General features: G+C 46.1%; 1 protein-coding gene across 1 annotated transcript in view; it reads right to left on the bottom strand.

Moving 5' to 3' along the window:
* Nucleotides 1-16,679, bottom strand: part of ADAP1 (ArfGAP with dual PH domains 1) — a 59,874-nt gene that overhangs the window by 29,170 nt on the left and 14,025 nt on the right. The window contains exon 4 of the mRNA XM_065644723.1: nucleotides 9,035-9,117. Within this exon, the coding sequence (XP_065500795.1) occupies nucleotides 9,035-9,117 (83 nt within the window). The remainder of the gene's footprint in view (nucleotides 1-9,034; nucleotides 9,118-16,679) is intronic.

Genomic DNA, 16,679 nt, shown 5'->3' with positions numbered 1-16,679 from the left:
TGATCAAACAGCGTGGAAAGGCTGGCAGATTATTTCAGACACACACAAATCCCAAACCAGCCAAACACCCCCCAAAGGCAGGGGGATGCTCCTGCACACACCGGTGCCCCCCGTGCCTCGCAAGGTGCTGCTGCCGAGGGCTGAGCCAGGCAGGTGACCTTTTTCTGCACCGCCATTCTGTCCTACGGCACACACTGGCGCCTGCTCAAAGCCCAGTGAGTTATTGCTGGTAAGCTTTGAAATAGTTGCTTTTATCATGCGTTTTTTTCTCTCAGTGCTCTCATGAGCTCAGTTTCCTAAGGAACCAAAGCTTATGCGAGCATTGTCCATCCATCTCCTCCTCTGACTTTCTAGCATCTTAGACAATTTTAGCCAGATAGTTTAGCCCTGGAGTGTTTAACAACTACACTTTCTTTCTTATAAAGCATTGGGATAATTTACACGTGTAAAAGTCAGAGTGGCACTGCCTCGTTTTTCTCCAAGCAGCCAGCATCTGCCTGCTCCTACCTCACACTCAACTGCACTGCTATCCTGCTTTGTGTTTGTATGGTGCCTGGCACAGCATCACCTTGACCACCCACAGATCTTCACCTGGGAAAAGACTTCCCTGGAGTTGGTGGAACTATGAAGAGGAACATCAGCCAAGGGTGTGGGCTGCATTTGGGGAAAAAAATTATCATTAAATAATCTTCATGTTGGTCTGCATGTGAGAAGCTGAGGTGGCAACTGACTACCACCCTGACCACACACATTAGCTGGCTCAAGTCATTCCCAGTGCTAAAAGCAGCTCTTGATTTAGCTGATAATGCCTTTGCAAGAATAGAGTTTCGGTTCAACTATTGTACCTAACGGGCTTGTCTCATCAGCAGTTAAACGATGCTACAGGAAGCACCTATGGAACTTCTCCCTGCTTGCACGGAGGTGGTTTCACACAACAGCTTTTTATCGCCCATATCGAGTTGCCCCCACAGCACCATTTCATCAGATGTCACCGGGGCTCACAGGAGCAAGAGCGTCTCACTGCCCACGGCGAGATGGTCTGACCAGGGAGCAGGTCCAACGGGAGGAAGCAGTCTCCCGCATCAACACAGCATAAACCAGCACAAACGTCAACGGAGCAATGCAGATTCACACCAGCGAAGGCAGAAAAAAGGCAGAAAAAAGACAAAAAAAACTCCACCCCAAACCAAAAAAACCCACACCAAACGCCCTTGCCTCTCTTGCATTTGTCATGGAAGCCCAAATCCAGGAACAATCTGCTGCCATGACCTTGATACCACTACAGGGCCCTGAACTGAGACTTTGTAGATATCTCTTTCTTTAAGCCTGAAAATCAGCACCAATTTCTGATTTGCTTCAACCATTCTTCCCCGCAAGGGAGCTGCAGCCAAGCTGAGAAAGCTGTATTGCAGAGCAGTGATTTACTGGCACAGGCAAGTACTGTGTACGTGGAAGGATGCTGGAGAAAACACCTCTCCTTCGAGAGCCATGCTCTCTTTCACTACTTTATCCCCAGCAGTTTGCAGCATAAAAATCTCACTGACTGCACAGAAGATACCCTGTTCCCCTGAGCCCGCGGGCCCAGCAAGGACCCCCCTCCTCTCAAAGGGTCAGGGGATGTGATCCCGCACCAGACACACAGCAGGCTCTGCTAGCCCCAAAGCACAGCGTTAAACTGGTGATCACTCCACAGGCACTTTAGGCCACTCCAAACAGCTGTAATACCAAATATATGAGGTGAAAGTCCTACTTTTCCTAAGGCAGACAGTCACCATCCCCAAGGAAAGTGCTGGGGGATGTTTCCAGTCTTTCCCAAGACCAACTCTCCCAACATCACAGCACCACCGCATCCTTGTAGGCTGGGATGGGTTCTGACCTCCTCTGGTCCTGGCTGATGGACACAACTTGTCCTTGGCACCACGTCCCATCAGAGCAGGCTGTCACAGAAATTGACTGAACCGTGTCCATGCCCATGGCCCCGAGACACAGCCCTCGTCTGCTGCAAAGCCCCCTCCTCAGCCCAGACCCCAGGCTGGGCTCTGCTAATAACTGGCAGGAGGGAATGCTACTGGCTGGGGAAGAGAGGGTGGTTTTCAAGAGACTAAAGAATATTACAGGAATACATCAACTCCTCAGAAACTCTCAGCATGTCATCATTCAGAAACAAAACCATTAGACTGGAAACTCGTCATGTAACCAATTTGACCTGCTTTTTCCTTCCCCCACAACTGAAAAGTGGACAAATAATAAGTTCGACAATTCTCTAATTGCATTTTGAAGTTGTGAGTTACTGAAGTTGGCCATTTCCTGCCAAAACTTCTGATGAAAAAGGACGAAAAGAATTTTGCAGAGAAATAGCTGATCACCTTCCCTCTGCTGCAGTTCTGAGCGGCTGCAACCCTGTGGTGTCTCATCTCCTTCCTTCCCTCTGCGCTCTCATCCCGTCTTTTTGCAAACAAGCACAGCCCAGAAGGCACTGCCTGCCCCAGCCACCCATCATCCCACCGACACCACGCAACCCAATCTCCTCTCCCCCCGACACAGCCACTGCCAGGTTTTATTACATGTGTTTGCAAAGCAAAGAGGATGGGGACAGTATATATGTGGCTTCACACTCCCTTCTGCACCTCCTTAAAGACCATTTGCATTAACACCTTAGCAAACGACACCAAGAGCACTTAAGCCGATACTTTATTTTTTTGCTCTGGTTGCCTGGCAGGCTCTCTCCTGTGCTACAGGCTGGCTGATGTGCAATAAAACCTGTGTCCTTTTAGGCTTGTTCTCCGGGCGCTGCTTAGCCCTGTAATTCAGCAGCGTGTGCAGCAGGAGAAAGGAGCTTTGCTTCTGAGGCTGAAAAAAAAAAAAAAAAAAAAACAACCAAAGAACAAACAAAAAAACCCCACACCAAAACCAACCAACCAAACCTAAACCAAAAAAAATTCCAACACATGGCAGAGCTGGTGTCACTATGACACTCGTAGCTCCTGAAATGGGGTAAGAGACAGCAAAGGATGAGGTTTGGCCATTAAAATAATTGAGTTTTAACTGCAACGCTGCTTACCGCTTTGTCTGATCAGGCCCAAAATAAACTGCATTACATCACTGCAGGCCAGACTGAACTAATAAGGTATCTTCCTCACACTGAGAAAGAACGTATTTATGTCCCATGCGTTTTCTCTAGTGTTTTGCCGCCGGAGCTCCTTCCAACTGTGGAAGTGCAGGGGAAAATTAATTCAGACTGCTATCCGATTTATGTAAGAACCACATGGAATGGAAAGTGCATATTAACAGATTTTACTATTTTAGGGTACTCTTTCATGTCTCATAATTTCTTTTGCCATCATATTTGCAGACAAATGCAAAATAACATATAAGCCAAGTAATTTTTAGAGTGTTGACAAAAAGTACAAGCAAATAGGCACCTTCAGACATGTGCTGCCCTTTGTAACTACCTGGGTAAACCTAGAGCTTGCCTGAATAATGACAATAACATCTAGTCCATAGTCCTATAAACAGAGGAATACAAGCCAACAGAGGCTAAAACCTCGATCATCTTTGACTTTGCTAATATGCCCAAAACCTTGCCTGTAACTTCTAGCTTTCTGAGTTGCTCCAGTGGAAGCTCTCAGGCCATCTAAGGTTGCATTAACACCATATTATCTCACTCTGCAGTCCAATAGGCCATCCAACCCAGCTGTGTAACTATCAATCAAATAATCAAGGCCTTCCCCAACTTCCACCCCAAAGGACAGCGTTTAAATCTTCAGCTGGTGTAAATCTGAATTCCTCTGCCATTTTTATGGGACGTGTGACAATTTACATCAGCTGGGGAGCTCCAGCCTCCCATGACTAAGAATGAAAGCAGTGATGTTTGTTGGTATTTCTTATCCTTCTCCCTTGCAAATGATGCATTCCCACCCTGAATGCCTTTGGGAACCAAATGTCTCACCATGAAAGATGCAAAAGCATCTGCCGTGAGCAAGGGAAAACCACTGTTCCCCAGTGCTACTGCAAGGGAATTGTACTGGTGTGCAGAGCTGGCAGCAGCACCTTTTATCAGATGTACCCACCGCGAACCTTCTCCCATTCCCAACTGCTCCTCCACCATCTGATAAATTAACAGCAATAGATTTACTGGCCTATTTATAGGAAACGCAAGAAGGCAGTGTTTGCAGCAAAGCTGCACTCAATGAAGCTGTTGTTTGTGCCCAGTTTATCCCTCAAGGGATAGCCTCAAGGGAAAGCACCTACACCCTGGCCTGAGAGCCCATAAATCATTGCTGAACTATCAGGCGATGCTTTCAGGGACAGGGTGGCAGCTGCTTTTGCATAGCCTGGCATCCCCGTTCCTTGCTGGAGACACCCATTAGCCCTCTCCAACTGCACCCGCCACATCCATCCCGTGGACAGGCGCTTTCGCCGGCCCAACAGTGAAGTTAAGCCGTTTTCCCTGACAAGCGCTAAAAGATTAAACACCCTGTTCTTAAGAGCTCTCCCATTTCATTTGCTAACGTTAAAGCAAAGACCCAAAGATGTGCTATCTCTGCCCACAACTCCTCCCAAACCGGGCTCCAGCTCGTCCCAGGGCACCGATTCCTCCTGGCACCCCGGCGGTAATGAAGTGGGGCCATCAGGAGCCAAAGTCAAGTTCAAGGAGCAAACGACTCCATTTTGCCCTCTCTTGGCCACATGCATGTTCCATTCTCCTGTCTGTGGCCTGAGATGCATTACAGCAGCTGCACCTTGACCAGTTTATAATAATATAATGCTCCAGCCCTGCAAACACTGTTCCCTTTTGCTTTCTCCACGCCTCCCTTGGTTAAAATAAACCCATTTGATTTAGAGGAATTAAAAGCACCCAGATGAATTAACTTTTAGCAGGAACTTTGGGAAGTGTTGCTGTAGCTGCTGCCCATCAACAGCAGGGGAAAATGTCCAAGCTTTTTAAAGTTCGTCAAAAATCTTTTTAAAAATTATCAAACCTTTCAATTGCCCCAAGATCCAGATCCAGACTTTGATGGCAATTACCACCATCCTCCATTTCGAGAATTCAGTGCCCATGTCCCATCAAACTCCATTAAAAGGGATAATTAGCTGGAGACTGACAGTAATTTAGCCAGTTCATTTATCAGAAGGGATAAAAGCCAACCTGAAACATGTTAATGTGAGGGTCTTAAAACTGGTATTATTCTGTGGCACTGCGAAACAAACGCATTGCTAGCGGAAGAGACACGGACCATGGCGTTAATTGGGATTGCTGGGGTGTAAACAATGTTTTGCTACATAAAATCTGGCTAAGGAGAACAAATTATTTAGCTCATACTACAGCTGAATTAAGAGCTCAAATGTATAAAAGGGTGTTATCTAAGAATGGATAGTGGATCAACGAAGCATTTAATCACTGTTTTACTAATCTCCCTGCACTATCTGAACTAAAACTGGCTCCTTTGCACTAAAATCAATGGTGCTAATATACTTATTAACAACGGCTCTTTCGGAGGAACGAAACCATCAGAGTATGAAAAACTAACTGGGGGCAGAGGAGCTGGAAGCTGTGAATAGCGCATGGGCTCGTGCTCCAAGGCTTCCTGGGGGAGCAAGAAAACCTACCAAAATCCCCTTGCAGGAACTTCCACTACAATCTTCTACCGAGTCATGACTGCATGTCTAACAGTGCATCCCCAAGAGAGGACATCTAAAGCAAGGACTGAGCCAAGACCATGGATCTATGACCACAGCTCCTCTCCAGGCCAAGGCTCAAGAACCAGCTTAAACGCCCAGCACTGCCCACACCGGCGATTTCTGCACACGCAAAGTGTCTTTGTTTCCCAGTTCTGGTTCCGCTACCTTGCATCACGCCCTGTCACGCTGGGCAGACGTTCCCCATCAGTTCGGGGGCTAGGCAACACCATTTGGGGCAGCTGTTGGCTTTGCATCGCCCCCTCCCCCCCGCCGCCTTATTTATCCTATATTTATATTCTTCACCAGCAGGTGAAGAGTTTGCCGCATCCTCCTTCCCTGCGTGACTATCTTGGCTCTGACCCGCACATCTGACACCTCCGTCCCAAGACTCGTTTCTCCTCAGTTTGTCAGCTGGGCTGCGACAGCTTCTGCTTGGCATCTACAGGCTCCAGACAGTCTCTCCCCAAAGGATTTTTTGAAAGACAGTGAATTTCTGACCAGGGTTTCATCAGGCTGCCTGGAAAAGGCTGTTGCTTGAAACTACTCAAAGATAGCATTTTCTTATTTTTTATGCAATTATTGAACAAATATCAGAATGCAAAATTGCCCCGAGATTGGAAAATGGAATTAAATCTTTCAACAAACATGAGAAAATGGATGCTGATGTCTCTATTAGCAATAAAATGTTTCATGCTTAGAAACTGGTAATCTAACGCCCCTCCAGGGAATTCAGAATGGTGAGAAAAAAAATGGTCTAAGCATTAGAAAGAAAAAGAGATATACATACATTCGTGTGAGACACAGACTGCATGTGGGGTGGGCAGGAAGGATCCTTGTGTCAGTCCCACCTCGGTGCGCTCAGGAGGTGGAAAGCAATGGCCCAGATCTCCTGCGGTTCCCAGCCATGGAGGTCCACCCCATCCTCCAAGCCACTGGTGTGGCCAGCAAGTGGTATTGACCCCTGCGAGCAGCAAGAACGGCAGAGCCGGGACGCTTTGGGTGGCTGAGCTGCTTCTGCAAGTCTGTCTTGGAGGGCTCATGGACAGTGTGGCTCAGTCCAGCTTTGATGGCACAGGTCTGCACCAGCTGGGAAAACATGATCCAGCACCATGTACGACACAATGATGAAACAGCCCCATTTCACCCCAGCGGTACAAGAATTGCCCCAATGCACTTGGGAACATCTGTTAGGGCCATAGTTTAGTGGTGGACTTGGTAATGTCAGGTTAATGGTTGGACTCAACGATCTTGAGGGTCTTTTCCAACCTAAATGATTCTATGATCTCCAGTGCGCTGCTTTCTCCAAGACACAGGATTTTTCTCTGGGTTTCCTTCTCAAGCCACAACCCTGGGAAATGACCAACTGCTGGTGTAACAACCCAAGAGCTGAAGGCAGCATCATCAACTGCGTTACATCATGCAGTCCAGAGGAAGGAGCACCATTTGTCATGGGGTGAAGTACGGGTGTGCAGCCACATCTGAGGGCTGTTGTGGTTTAGCAGAAGGAAAAAGTTGGCACTGGAAGTTCAGTGTGTGTCCCTCCAGCTTTGTTTTGTTGCAACACCAACCTGGTCACTCTAAGGAGGAACCACCGGGCCAAAGCTCCCCTTTGAATTTACTGTCCAGAAGAACCAACGAATTACATCCCGGTTGCACAGCTCATTTGCACAGCTCCTTTGCTGGATTTTAATGATGGCACGATTCTCAAAGACCGTATACAACCTAAAAGCACTCATAAACAACTTACAAGATGCCTTCCCTCCCCTCGAGAGCACTGCTCATTACAATGGCTTACTCCATCCTCCTCTATTCTGCATTTAACAGCTTTTCAACTTCAAAGACAAGGGAGAAAACCCTATCACTTCACTACGCGGTTAAGTATTATGCAGCCACATTACTGAAGAACACCTACAAAATACACTGCTAGAAATAAACGCTCATTTGAACTCTTCCTATAATATTTTTTGGAGAGCTCAGAACACACCGCCCTTCTTCCCACACAGCACTGAAGCACCTACTTCACTTTAACCAGGTACACACTCTTCCTGGAGTTGAAAGGACTAATCATGTGCTTAAAATTATGCATTTGTCTGAAGCACCTAGTCAAATCTGGGGTTTTATATCTGGAAGTTGCACGGTATAAATTGGAAACATAATTCCTGGGTGAGCGTTGCACACACATTGGCAGATATATTCCAAAATTATCCAAGAAAACAAATGATTTCTTGTTAATAGATAATGTCTGACTACAGCAGACCGCTTTGAAAATCTAAAATAAAAACATGCATTGTACTATATATGAATATGGATATCACAGACACACTGTGTGCATGCCTCAATGTATACAAAATAGAAGAGCAGAAATGCTCTAAACAGAAATTGAGAATACATAAGATCAGATTTTAATTGTGGTTTTAATAACAGCAAACTGCTGGAGCTACCTGCTTATTATTAGTCTTGAAAAGCGGCATGAAAATAATATTTTAACCTTTCATCTGTAACACAGTCTTTGCTAATAAAATTATCCCAGAGTCATCCAAGCACATAGCTGGTGTCAACCACTTAAAAGGCAGAATAAATTAAATGCCACTTGCATATAGTGAAGAAAAACCCAGCTAATTTCATGAACTTTCATGCCAGTCCTTATGCTGGCACAGCCACACAATGAACATGGCCAAGCCCTGTGTCTCCTCTTCAGATTCTGGCCTTCTGCAAGAAAATTGTCCAGTCCACTGCTCCACTAAACCAGCCTTTGGCAAGGCCACCGTCACTCTGCTCATCGTGCTGGGAGCGCTGAAACAAGCTCTGTCACATGTGCTGGGTCTTTGCAATTGCAAACCACTGAGCATTTATTATACTATTAATACAAGGAGACTAGGTCCCACTGACGACACTTGAAGTATTGTGGAAAGACAGTAACAGAGATTTGGGAAGAGTGGAGGACCTGGCACACTTATCTACCATTAACCAAACCATGCTAATAATCCTACTTCATCTTTCCAAAGCAAAAGTCACCTTGATGAGACAAACACCCTTATCTCTATTTCAATCCAGCTTCCTGCCTCCCACTACCAGAAACAAACTCGCTGGTACTTTATCTGACTTACTGTTGGTGAACAACCCATGGAAGTCAGAGAGACTCTTGATAACCAATTTATTTCCATCAGGTATTAACATTCCAAATATTCCCAAACAAATACACAGAATGCCAGGGGGGATCTTTCCCAAAAGACCACACTTTCTCCTCCTACTTAGTGACATGAGCAATAATCAATATAAAGAACATATGACCAGAGATGAAAAATAAGGAAGGTGCTGGACGTCAAGAAACTTATCTGCCAAAAGTGTCTACCTGCAGAGTAAGGCTCCTGCTTCTCGCTGTGAATGAATTCTTTTCGTTCGTATTTGGCTCTGATCCACTGTTCCCGCAGCAGTCTGGGAAAAAAAATACAGAAAAGGAGACATGGTGCAAGATATGCTAAGGAAGAATCCAGAATCGTTAATTCTTCAATGAAAATACAAGTATGATTTTAAAGTCCTCCAAAAATTGCATTCTACAGTCTTGAGACAAAGGTTTCTTCTGTTTACTGTTGGACAACAATAAATCATTTCCTCGTACATCCAGTCTTATTGGAAATTTATTAAATAAAATTTACAGATTTAGCGGGATAGCCCATTCCCACCCACCCAATCAGCCTCTGTACAAAGTTCCCTCAGTAGCTGAATGATTTTGAACCTAATTTCCTCACACTACATTCTTCATATGCCTTGTGCGATGCACATACGTGGTGGCCCTTCGGCAGTCAAAGATGCAGAGATAGTGTCTCCTTGTCATGCACGGACAGCTATTAAAAAAAATGGTGATGTGTCAGGTTAAAATTATACTTGTGACAACGCAAGGAAGCCCAGCCCAAGGAGGGGTGACGTGTGACACTTGTGACTCGGTGAACACGGAGCTTGCTGCAGGGTGTCACACACCTCCCAAACCAGGAACAACAGGAATTCAAGCAAGAGGTGACCTCTTCGCAATAAAAGGGTCGTAGGACAGTCATATTCCAGGCCCTAGAAAACCTCTTGGAAGGCAAAGGTCAAAGAGACCAGGAGAACACGGCTGGGTGTGGGTGCGAGGGTTGAGACTTGTGGAACACGGGACCCAAACACCGGAGGGTGGTGAGAAACCCACCTGGCAGAGCTGTTCCCAACTCATCGCCTGTACTGCTAAATCTAAGAAACAAATCCATGATGCATGGCAGGAAACAAGCCTATTACCAAGCCCTTTTCCTGTTAAAAATTATACCAATGATTTATACACCAAGACCTTAACTTCCAAAAAGGAAAAAAAAATACCCCAAAGATTATAAATGCTTTTTTTGCTGTTTTATATTAGCATGAGTGCTGGAACTAATGAATTAGCTTAGACCTAGAATATGCTATGAATTGCTTCAAACCATTTTTAACTGCACTTAGTTCTTCATTGCCCTAGAACCTTAAATAGCCCAAGTAGGCAGAAATCACAGAAATCACAGAAATAAAAGCATGTGCCATCTCTGCTTCACAGCAGAAATTTAGAAGTGGCCTACACTGACGACAGTAGAAGATCTCCCAGCATTGGGTGTGCTCTGTAAAACCCACCACACTTCCACACATCAACTTCTCCACAAATGAAAACTGTTGATATGCTTGAATATATGTATTTTTTCCTGACTGTGCAGATTTAACCCTATCTTCTCAGCAGACACATTCCAGAAATGTTCACAGAAGAGAAACGTGTTAATATTGCTCATGAAAATTCATCTGCAGGTACAGCAAACACATTTGTAAGAGACACTACTCAGGCAGAACTGTGGTTGTAATTGGTCTCCTGGCAGTAAAGGAGGAAACAATTACGTATCTTTTTGTCCCACTCATTTCACCTCCTTGGTTGAGGCACCAGCCTTCTCCCGCAAGGCTCAGGGAGCACCATCGCTTCCCTGCGCCCAAAACCCAACTGTGAACTTCTGCTGTGACAGAAATAATGCACCAACTCTGCCTTTCCCCCTTCTGTTCCTGTTTTCGTGACTGATCGTCAGTTGTTACACACACATCTGCAAGTTTGACTGTGAACTCTGAAGACGAGCACCCATCTCCCTTCTGTTGTCACCCTGTGCTACACCGTGGTTTGGGTACAGCCCACCTCCAGTCCATCTCAGGAGGTTCAGATGTGGTTTTTTAGAAGTGTGCAAGGGGGCTCTTCTGGGTTGAGCAAGATCCAAACTTTCTGCATCTGATACCCACAACACAGTAGCCTGCACACGTAGGAGACTGATGACCCAAAAGGTAGCACTTAATTGCCTGTTTCTATACTTCTGCCACTCCTCAAAGTCACCAAAATTTAATCACAAAATCAACAAAAATACTTAAAGTTGTTACCCTTCTTGCAATTCTTCTGGCCTGGTTACTACAGCCTGTTATCACCGTAGCCAAACTCAGACCTTCTAAACAAGACTATCAGGAATTTAACTAGAAGGAAGCAAATGCACATCAACCCCAGCTCCAGCTGACTTCAGCAGGTTCGGCAGGAGCTGCAGCTGTTCTGAGTCTCTGAAAATCGGCCTTCCAGTGCAAATGTTTAAATACACTATAAATTAAGGTTCACGTGCAGCAGTGGGAAAACATTGGTGCTGTATAATGCAGATTGTACAACAGACACACTCGGCTGGTCTTCGCCTCGGGGACACCACTCCACGGTGACTTGCTTCCTGTGATGCTGGCAACAGCGGTGGGTCAAAATCTCCACAGCTTTTGTGCAAGAGGGTGCAAATTGGGCAGCCATGAGGTGCCTCGCCCAAAAGGGAATCCTGAGAAGCTGCAAAAAGCTCTCGATAACCTCTCCCAGCGTTTGGGAGACCACGCAAGGCTCCAGTGACAGCTCCAAAAGCAGACGGGACTCCAGCCGTGCCGCTTTCCCAGCTCACAGCAAGCGCTTTCCGACAGCTCACATGTTCTTCCCCTTTCCTCAGCATCACGAACACAGGATCTCTCAGTGATAATTTCCCAAAAAACCCAAGATACACCAAGCGCAGCCCACGCTTAGGACAACTCGGTGCAAGGCCAGTAGCTGCAGCTTCTGCTGCAGTGGTTATTTATAGAAAGCAGAACAACTCCAGCAAAGAAACTGAAACAAAAACCCAACAAGGATGGTCAGAAGTCCAGCATCTCCCTTCAACACAACAGAGAAGCTGAGCAGGGACTTGACCACGCTCACTATCACAGACTGAAGGCAATCCTGCCACTAAAATCTGCTTTTGAGTCTGGGGTTAAACCTAGTTTCACTGGCACAGCTTGGATGAATTTAAACAGGAGCAGGAATTTGTTCTGGTATCTCTAGGATCTGAGAGCAGGGTCCAGCCAGAGGTCCCTCAAACCATACAGCCTCTCCACCATTTTCAGTGGACTTCAGGTCTGATCCCCATTTCATTTGAAGTATGCCTTCAGAGGTCTTTTAAATATCTGTTGCTGTGTTTTAGCTGAAGTGTATTTATGGTTGGACTCGATGATCCTGAGGGCCTCTTCCAACCGAAATTATTCTATGATTCTCCTGAGGTGAATATGTGTGCAAATAACCTGGGGTGGACATCATATGCCACACACAGGACTCTCCATCAAACCCCCCCACTTCGATTTCAACAGGAGTTCTGCGAACAGAAAGGACAGTGGCAATAACATTACGGTATTTTATCGCATTTCTGCTGATGGGATAATGTAGCAAATACACCTTTTGTGTTTGTCAGAAAAATATAACTGCATCATTCCTAAACTGCAAAGACGCACAGCTTTCGGGATCAACTCCAAAAGCTTTAACAGCCCACCTAAAGTCTGGCAGGCTGCTGGGTACAGGGAATGTGTCATTTTTTTTAGCAATTAGAACAGAACCATCTTTGTAATTATCAAGATAAAAATCTAGGTGCAAAATAAAATCACCAAAAAAAACGAACAACAAACAAACAAAAACGAAGAAACAAAACCCTAAGGAAAAAACACATTTCCGACAGAGAAGGGAAAATTCATCCTCCGAATGGAACAGGACTGGGCTGCACTGAGGAGGCAGCAGGTCCACAGGCTGACAAAGCACTGCCAACACCAAGCGCTCCAAATCTCATTTTAGGTACTTGTTTGCTTGCCTGGCCACCCACATTAAAACAAGTGTTCTCTGTCAAAAGACCAGCAGGAAAGGTTTCAGAAGAAGCCACTGGAGGAGTTTTAACTTGGTCCCATGTACTCAAAGCCCTTCACCGGCAACAATAAACACCATGGGAAAAACTGTTCAAGCAATTTAATATCAAACTGTGGCTGCAAGGCTTCATCACGCTCTATGGAGGAGTGCTGGCCAGAAAATCTATGGTCTCCAATTTATTGTTACCCAAGACCCTCAGCTGGGCTGGCTTTCCTAGGACTCACTACAGTGCACACCCCACCAATGCTACACGGCTTTTTGGAGACGTACAACAGTCAAGAAGCTCCAGCCAGAGGGGATAGTGGCCCAAAAGACATCAAACACCAACCACTACCAGCCTCTGATTGCATCCTTGTGAGCCACCAGCAAATCCAACAAAGAGAAAAGAAATTAATGTCATCCAGGAGCACCATTTCCAAAACCCAGATTTGTAGCTTCTGGAATTTGTCAGAGGTTTTTCCAGCAAAAAACAATCTGCTTTCCACAGGCAGCTCTGTGGACCCAGCTATGCCAAGTTTCTGTCAAACAACTTTTTAAAGGAAATTTTAAGTCCGAGACCAAATTTTTGCTCAGACTGCAAGGAGGGCCACTGCAGTGTGCACTACAAGCCCATCTAGCTTCACGCCCTGCCTCCACATATTTTCCTATCTCGTAAATCCTGGCTGTGAGGACTTGCTTCTAAATGGCTTTGTGGAGGCGTGAGACAACTGGGGGGCTTCTTCCAGGTGCTCTGTGCATCGCCCTGGCTTGTAGAGCCCCAGGAGCAATGTGCCACCCACCCCTCCCAGACCAGTGGCCAACAAAAAGCTTCTGGAGGAGACCGTAAAGGCAGGATTTTTGGCTGTCAAGGCATAAAAAAATCTTTCGTTATGGATTTGAATAAGTTAAAGCCGAATTTGAGTATACAAAATCACAACACAATTAAAACACTAATCAGTCCCTTTTTTGTTTGGTTGTTTCACATGCATGGTCCAGTTCACCACAATGCTGTTTCAGAATGGTTAAACACAGATTAAAAGCAGGCAGGAAACATCCTGTGTCGGTACTATCTTAACCTTGTAGGAATTTCTTTTGAAAATTAAAGGAATTGATATGAATTAACGGGCTTACGAGCTAACAACAAATTAAAAATTAACAACAAGCAGAGAAGACGCCGCAGTTGGTTTGGACTGAAGGAGCGAGCAGATCTCAGGCACTCAGCTGACAGCAAAGAGATGCTCGGGCAGAGACCTCCCAAGGTTGCGTGTCCAGTTGGAGCCACCACAGGAGGTTCCACCACTCGGGAACTGATGAGCAGCCACTCCAAGAAACCATGCTGCAGCACCTCGAGATTTATCCCCGAGTCATCAGGCACTTTTGAAAGCCACAGATGTAAGATCTGAAGATCCTTACTAATAAGTAGGAGCCAGAGCAAAGCAGTTAACCTTTCCCCTCTGGACATAAAGCATTGAAGAAGTTTATCTATAAAGTACCAGCAAATAGAGAAGATCAGGTGAGAAGTTTGCATCCTTGACCATCATTATGCCCTGTACATGGGAGCGGAGGTGGCCAGACTGACCTTCAGACACCAGACTGAGGTGGTGGGCTTGGTATCTCCTCTACCAAATGAACCAAACTTTTAGCGATAAAGTACGCAAAAAAATATCCAGGGATTGACTACGCAATTTTCTCTCCGCACATTTTAATCATACTGCAATACAATGAGCCACTTCTGCTAATAAATGTTGTTCTTCAGATGACTATACGGATGACTCTTCAAGATGTGAACCTCACTGGGATACAATCTTAGCCTCTGACTGATGCCTCATCTCATTCCAGATAAGACAACCGCCCAGCACAATTCATACGATTTCATTCTGCCCCAGTTTTCCTACCAAAGTACTCAAATGTACTGGCAGTCAGTATATTTAAGTGTTCTGCATAAGGAGCAGATGTAGCTCCCACACTTATCCAGGCCGAGAGAGAGGAGCAGAGCAATGCACTGCAGCTCATACGCAGCTCTGCAGAATGATGCTCTGTGTTCCTGAATCAAGTAAAAGGCAACAGAAAATAACATTAATTATTGGGCAGGGGCATGGATGTACTTCCAGTCCTGCAAAAGCCCAACAAGGGCTTGTCTCCATCTTTTTCTATCAGATTTCAGCCAAGCATACAGCTGAACAAAGCCTTTTTCCTTTGCTTTTACTCAAAAGCGATGCTACCTGTTGCTCACTGGTGACTCAAAACTCAGCCCTGTGCTTGCAGAGTATCTGCCCCAGGAAAGGCTGTTTTACAGCTCTCAGCCTGCTGCCGTGGTGTACAAAGCTGGGCCGTGACCACTCATGAGCATCCAAAGAGGGTTTTTGTGGTTGAAGTGCCTCACCCAAGGCTCTTTGGGCCAACACTGTGGTGGGGCAGGAACATCCCAGACTCTGGGATTCATTTCAGCCTCAGGGACTCCCCAGTGGTGCAGAATTTGGCTGCCCTGCTCACTCCTCCTGATGCACATGCCAAGCTGCTGGCAGACAGAAGATGAGAAGAGAAGGGAGGACAGAAGGGGATTGATTTTTTTTTTTTTTTTTTTTGGTTAGGTTTTTTTTTGCCTATGCACAGCTGGTAAGCTTTCCCTGGGCAATTCCAGAGCACTCGTCCAACTTCTATAACCTTTTCCAAGTGTCTGACAGAGCCAAGAAGCCACAATGGGGTTTCTGGAGGATGGAGAAGCCAGATGCAGCAGGCAAACACCACATTTTCCAAGCAAACACAACACCATAAGCAAGAAGAAAAAAGGACAAGCTGGCACTGGAGCACTTCTTCCCTCTTGCTCTGAACTTTGCAGTTCTTCAAGCAACCAAAGTAGAGGGATTCCATATGAAGCATTATAAAATGAAGATGCTTCGAATGAACAAACAGCCTGTCCTTATTATGGCTCGTACGTTAGCATCCTGCCACGCCAAGTCTGAGAGCAGCTCCCACAAAGCGTGCCCAGCCGCTGCAGCTGGCCAACACGGGTTGTTGTAATTAGAAGCACCAAAACCTCTCAATGCTGCAGAATGTGGGTCGGCACACAATGGCATGGTGCCAGTGGTAACTGGAGGCGTCATCCATCACGATGCTACCCAGGACTGAGAGCTGGGAACGATTCATGCTATTGCAGTGACTGGACTGCAGCGAGGCGGGGAGAAAGCTAAATATATCCCTTTAAAAAGCAGCACTCCCCTGCTCTTGTTTAGCATGTATTTGTTGAAAGGCACAGAGAGCCTTTAACTAGAGAAAGAAAAATACAACCTGGCACATCATCCTCGAGACATTCCCAACACACAATGTACCCACAGCTGTTTACAGTGCAGCACAGTCAGGAGATCTGTTACTGCAAGAGGTCACATCTATCCTGGTGCACCCTGTTGCTGAGGCAGAGACCTGGCAGCGCCAGCCCAGAGAACTCCTACAGCAGAGCTCAGAAATCAGGGCATCCAGCCTGAAAACTGTCCCAGTGCAAAACAGCCACAAGTTGGTGAAGGGTTTGGAGGGGAAGCCGTACGAGGAGTGGCTAAAGTCACTTGGTTTGTTCAGCCTGGAGAAGAGGAGGCTGCGGGGAGACCTCATGGTCTACAGCTTCATCACAAGGGGAGTAAGAGGGGCAGGCATCAAACTCTTCTCTTTAGTGACCAACAACAGAACCCAAGGGAATAGCAGGAAGATGTGCTGGGGATGTTCAGGTTGGACATTTGGAAAAGGTTCTTCACCCAGAGGGTGCTGGACACTGGAACAGGCTCCCCAGGGAGGTGTCACGGCCCCAGCCTGA

Source organism: Caloenas nicobarica, chromosome 14 (assembly GCF_036013445.1).
Source record: "Caloenas nicobarica isolate bCalNic1 chromosome 14, bCalNic1.hap1, whole genome shotgun sequence".
NCBI lineage: Eukaryota > Metazoa > Chordata > Aves > Columbiformes > Columbidae > Caloenas > Caloenas nicobarica.
Note: the sequence above shows the minus strand (reverse complement) of the source record. Positions and strands in the feature narration are given on the sequence as shown.